This window comes from Terrapene carolina, unplaced genomic scaffold (genome assembly GCF_002925995.2).
Source record: "Terrapene carolina triunguis isolate 2854851 unplaced genomic scaffold, T_m_triunguis-2.0 Scaffold192, whole genome shotgun sequence".
NCBI lineage: Eukaryota > Metazoa > Chordata > Testudines > Emydidae > Terrapene > Terrapene triunguis.
In genome coordinates, this window is record NW_020664543.1 from 28,215,693 (window position 1) to 28,221,154 (window position 5,462).

Consider the following 5,462-nt stretch of genomic DNA (forward strand, 5'->3'; position numbering starts at 1 on the left):
TGTAACCTGAGCCAGGAAGGGGGTGGGGCCAGGTGACACCTTTGCCCGGGTAACTGGACAAAGGCTAGAGGAGGAGCTGGGGGGAGGGGAGAGAACCTGCTGGAGGTTTTTTTGCTTTCAGTTTTGTGCTGGGTGGTGGAACGCAGGGAACCCCAAGGCTGCAGTCTAAGCTCCCTGCCCCCCAGAAGGACTCGACTGAGGGATCCTGGTTGTACCTACAAGCTCTGTTTTAGACTGCGTTCCTATTGTCCAATAAACCTTCCATTTTACTGGCTGGCTGAGAGTCACGGTGAATCCCAGGAAGAGGGGGGTAGGGCCCTGACTCCCCCACACTCCATGACAACTGGTGGCAGTGGTGGATCTACTGAACCCCGTAGACGGTGCTTCCTGCAGTAAGTCACTGGGGAACAGTAAAACGAAGGGGGATTGACGGAGACCAGGTGTGCTGAAGATTCAGAGAGAGACAGTTTCAGGGGGCAATTAATCCCTGGGAGTGTGTGACCCGAGAGAAGGACTTTTGCAGTAACAGGGTCCCCTGGGGATTGCACTAGGGGATCTTCCTGGAAATGGTGGAAAGCTGAGCACACAGGCCTGTGAGTGGCCAGCAGGAAGATGTATGCTAAACGCCTTAAGAGCGACCTAGTGGAGCTGTGTAGGCAGAGGGGGCTGCGCATTGGGAGGTCCACCAAAGAACAGCTGATTGCCCAGTTGAGGACAAGGATCACTTGGATGAACCAATCCCTGTCCCTGAGGGAAGCCTCCTGGTGGACGCAGCGTGGGCCCTGGGCCTGACCTGGCTGGGAGGGGTCAGACTGCTGCCGAGGACATCCCGAGACCCTTCCTACCTATGCCTAGGGAAGGGGTTGGGGGAAGCCCAGCGAATACTGAGGGCACACTGACCCCGGCAGCCAGCAGGGGATCCTCCCAGTGGAGCACCCCATCCCTGGAACGGAGGTGGCTGGAATGGGAGAGGGAGATGAAATTGAGGGAGCTGGAGGATCGCGAAAAGCAGTGGCAGCATGAGCTGGAGGAGACAGAGAAACAGCGTCAGCATGAGCTGGAGCTGGACAGGCTGAGGAGCAGTGGGGCCCCGGCTGCGGTGAGTGAGGGGGGACCCAAGACTGCAAGTAGCTTTGATAAGTGCTTCCTGGCCCCGCGTAAGGAGGGGGAGGACATAGATTGCTTCCTGACAGCCTTTGAGAATTGCCTGCGAGATGCACAGGGTTGACCCTGCAGACAGGGTCCAGTTTCTCATCCCCTTACTGGACTCCAAAGCCTTGGAGGTGTACAGCCGAATGAAAGAGGCGGAGGCAGGGGACTACAAACTGTTCAAAAAGGCCCTGCTCCACGAGTTTGGGCTGACTCCCGAGATGTACCGGAAAAGGTTCCGGAGTCAGCGTAAAACCCCCGAGGTCACATACCTACAACTGGTCAACCGGATGCAGGGATATGCCCGCAAGTGGACAGCTGGGGCCCAAGCTAAAGAGGACCTGCTTGACCTAATCGTACTGGAGCAACTGTATGAAAAGTGCCCATCCGACCTGAGGCTATGGTTGGTGGACAAAAAGCCAGAGAACCCGCAGCATGCAGGCCAGCTGGCCGATGAGTTTGTGAACAGTCGGTCAGGGGGTATCAGGGAGGAGTCCCAAAAGAACAGGCCTACCACAATGCAGAGTGAGAGTCACCATGGGACCTCCCAGTGGGGAAATATGGAGAACCACCTCCAAAGGGGAACACCTGGCGTCAGGACCATCCGACCCGCTCGAGGGGACCAATGGGACATGAGCTGCTATCACTGTGGCCAGAGAGGCCACATACGGTCCCAGTGCCCCAGGCTCAGGGACAGACTGAGCAGACCCAACCCACCCAGGGTTAACTGGGTAGGGACCCAGCCGGATGAGGGGCAGACGGCCCAGGCAAGGGGGGCTGACAGTTTACCACCTGCTCAGGAGGGAGAAGTGCCCCAGGCCAGCTCCTCTGGAGGGCTGGATGCCCTGGACTCAAGGTTCTCCATTTACAGCGTGGGCGCGGGGCTGTCCCTGCGGAGTGAGTGCCTTGTTCCCCTGGAGGTGGATGGGAGGAAGGTCAATGGATACTGGGATACGGGCGCAGAGGTGACGCTGGCCTGGCCCGAGGTGGTGGCCCCAGATCAGGTTGTGCCCAACACCTACCTGACCCTGACAGGGATGGGCGGGACCCCATTCAAGGTGCCTGTGGCGAGGGTACATGTGAAATGGGGGGCCAAGGAGGGCCCCATGGACGTGGGGGTGCACTACCATTGGCCCACTGAGGTGTTGATGGGGGGGACCTAGAGGACTGGCCAAGCAACTCCCAGAATGCCCTGGTCATGACCCGTAGCCAGAGGTGGTGAGGGGCACGACGCCCTGACCTCGGGAGGGGTACCACACCGGAGGAGCAGGACCCTACCCTGGTGGGGAGGGAGTGCCCAGGGACAAGGGTCAGAGAGGCTGCGGCTTCAGACCCAGCCGGCGAGAGGGAGCAGGCCCCCATCCCTTCCCCAGCCGCTGAGTTCCAGACCGAGTTGCAGAAAGATCCCTCCTTGTGGAAGCTAAGGGAACTGGCCGACCTCAGTGTGGTACAGACCATGAGGAGAGGTTGCCAGGAGAGGTTTCTGTGTGAGAAGGGGTTCCTGTACTGAGAATGGGCTCCCCCAAGGGACATGTAGTCTTGGGGGATCAGGAGGCAGCTGGTGGTACTGCAGAAGTATCGCCGCAAGCTACTGTACCTGGCCCATGACATCCTGCTTGCAGGACACCAGGGAATCCGGCGCACCAGGCAGAGGCTGCTACAGAACTTTTACTGGCCCGGGGTCTTTACCATTGTCCATCAGTATTGTCAATCCTGTGACCCCTGTCAGAGGGTGGGGAAGGCCCGGGACAAGGGGAAAGCAGCTTTGAGACCTTTGCCCATCATAGAGGAGCCTTTCCAGAAGGTGGCCATGGACACAGTGGGACCTCTCAGCAAGATGACCCAGTCGGGGAAGAAATACATTCTGGTGGTGGTAGATTTCGCCACCCGCTACCCCGAGGCAGTGCCTTTAGCTTCCATTGAAGTAGACACCATGGCAGATGCGCTCCTGACCATTTTCTGCCGAGTGGGGTTCCCCAAGGAAGTCTTGACAGACCAAGGATACAACTTCATGTCGGCCCTGCTCCGGTGCTTGTGGGAGAAATGTGGGGTCCGGCACAGCTTATCATCCCCCAGTCCAATGGGCTGGTGGAGAGGTTCAATGGAACTCAAAGGTTTTTAGCATCATCTTTAATGAACCAGCACCCGCAGGATTGGGACAAGTACTTACCTCACCTGCTGTTCGCGTACAGGGAGATACCCCAGGAGTCTACTGGATTTTCGCCTTTCGAACTGTTATATGGAAGGAGGGTAAGGGGGCCCCTGGACCTAATGAGAGACGAATGGGAGGGGAAGGCCACTCCCGATGGAGAGTCAGTGGTGGAGTATGTCCTGATCTTCTGAGAGAGACTTGCTGAGCTCATGGGCCTGGTCAGGGAGAATTTAGCCAGAGCCCAGAGGAAGCAGAAGGTCTGGTATGACCACACGGCGCAGGCCCGCGACTACGCCACCGGGGATCAGGTGATGGTTCTCATCCCCATGAAGAAAAACAAACTACAGGCTGCTTGGGAAGGTCCTTTCAAGGTTGTCAAGCAGCTAAATGAGGTAAACTATGCGGTGGAGCTGTCTAACCGGGCACACCACCACCAGGTGTACCATGTGAATATGATGAAGCCATATTATGACAGGGGGAATGTGGTGTTGGCCATGTGTGGACATTGGGAGGAGCAGGGAGATGACCCTTTAGTAGACCTATTCCCTGAGACAAGAGCTGGCTCCCCCTGGAAACCGGGTGGAGACAGGAAGCTGAGAAGTGCAAGGTGGGGATGGCTGAAGTATCTTACCTAGGTCACCGGGTGGGGAGCAGCTGCCTAAAGCCGGAACCAGCCAAAGTGGAGGTAATCAGAGACTGGCCCACCCCCCAAACCAAAAAACAGGTCCAAACCTTTATTGGGATCATAGAATATCAGGGTTGGAAGGGACCTCAGAGGGTCATCTAGTCCAACCCCCTGCTCAAAGCAGGACCAATCCCCAGACAGATTTTTTCCCCAGATCCCTAAATGGCCCCTTCAAGGATTGAACTCACAACCCTGGGTTTAGCAGGCCAATGCTCAAACCACTGAGTTATCCCTCCCCCCCGGTGGTGTACTATCAAAGATTTGTGCCCCACTTTAGCTCCATAGCCACACCCATCACTGAGCTATGCAAGAAGGGGAAGCCAGACAAGGTGGTCTGGACCAAGGAGTGCCAGGAGGCTCTCCGGGCGCTGAAGGAGGCTCTGGTCAGTGGCCCAGTTTTGGCAAACCCAGACTTTGACAAGCCCTTTATGGTGTTCACCGACGCCTCAGACATGGGACTGGGCGCGGTGTTAATGCAGGATGATGAAAAGGGGGAGAGACACCCCATCGTGTACCTGAACAAGAAGTTGCTAGCCTGGGAGCAATACTACATGGCCATCGAGAAGGAATGCCTGGCCATGGTGTGGGCCCTCAAGAAACTAGAGCCATATCTATTTGGGCGACACTTCACCGTGTACACTGACCACTCTCCCCTGTCCTGGCTACACCAGATGAAAGGAGCCAACGCCAAGCTCCTGAGGTGGAGCCTCCTCCTGCAGGATTATTATATGGATGTGGTCCATGTGAAGGGAAGTGCCAACTTGATAGCAGATGCGTTGCCCTGGAGAGGGGGCCCTGAACTTCCCCAGGTCACTGGTCAGAGTGACCCCGCTCAGTTCAGTCTCAAAGGGGGGAGAGATGTGATGCAGTAGGGAGCAGGGTGGATTGACCTGGGAATATCATCTAGTTTTACTGGGACTGTCTGCATTGGGGATGGGATAGCAGGGGATGAGCCTGTAACCTGAGCCAGGAAGGGGGTGGGGCCAGGTGACACCTTTGCCCAGATAACTGGACAAAGGCTAGAGGAGGAGCTGGGGGGAGAGGAGAGAGCCTGCTGGAGGTTTTTTTGGTTTCAGTTTTGTGCTGGATGGTGGAACGCAGGGAACCCCAAGGCTGTGGTCTAAGCTCCCTGCCCCCCAGAAGGACTCGACTGAGGGGTCCTGGTTGTACCTACAAGCTCTGTTTTAGACTGCATTCCTATTGTCCAATAAACCTTCTGTTTTACTGACTGGCTGAGAGTCATGGTGAATCCCAGGAAGAAGGGTGTAGGGCACTGACTCCCCCACACTCCCTGACAAGTTGACAAAGGTTTTCTGTCAGATAGGAGAAGTTTAGTCACCTCTGTCTGCTGTGATGTAAATTAAGTACTGGAATCCAGCGCCATGGATACACATTTCCATACAGGGCTGGCTCTGGCTTTTTTGCCGCCCCAAGCAAAAAAAAAACGAAAACAAATGTTCAGGGCGGCCGGAGCGG

General features: G+C 56.4%; 2 protein-coding genes across 17 annotated transcripts in view; one reads left to right on the forward strand and one right to left on the reverse strand.

Moving 5' to 3' along the window:
* LOC112108532 (zinc finger protein 135-like) overlaps positions 1 to 5,462 on the reverse strand; it is a 361,705-nt gene that overhangs the window by 262,486 nt on the left and 93,757 nt on the right. For 2 of the 16 annotated variants that reach the window (XM_029912183.1, XM_029912187.1), the window contains exon 2: positions 3,320 to 3,324. The exons of the other annotated variants lie outside the window; for them this stretch is intronic. In XM_029912183.1, the coding sequence (XP_029768043.1) occupies positions 3,320 to 3,324 (5 nt within the window). The remainder of the gene's footprint in view (positions 1 to 3,319; positions 3,325 to 5,462) is intronic. 16 annotated transcript variants of the gene reach the window in all.
* LOC112108537 (zinc finger protein 883-like) overlaps positions 1 to 5,462 on the forward strand; it is a 56,227-nt gene that overhangs the window by 2,195 nt on the left and 48,570 nt on the right. The window lies entirely within an intron of this gene.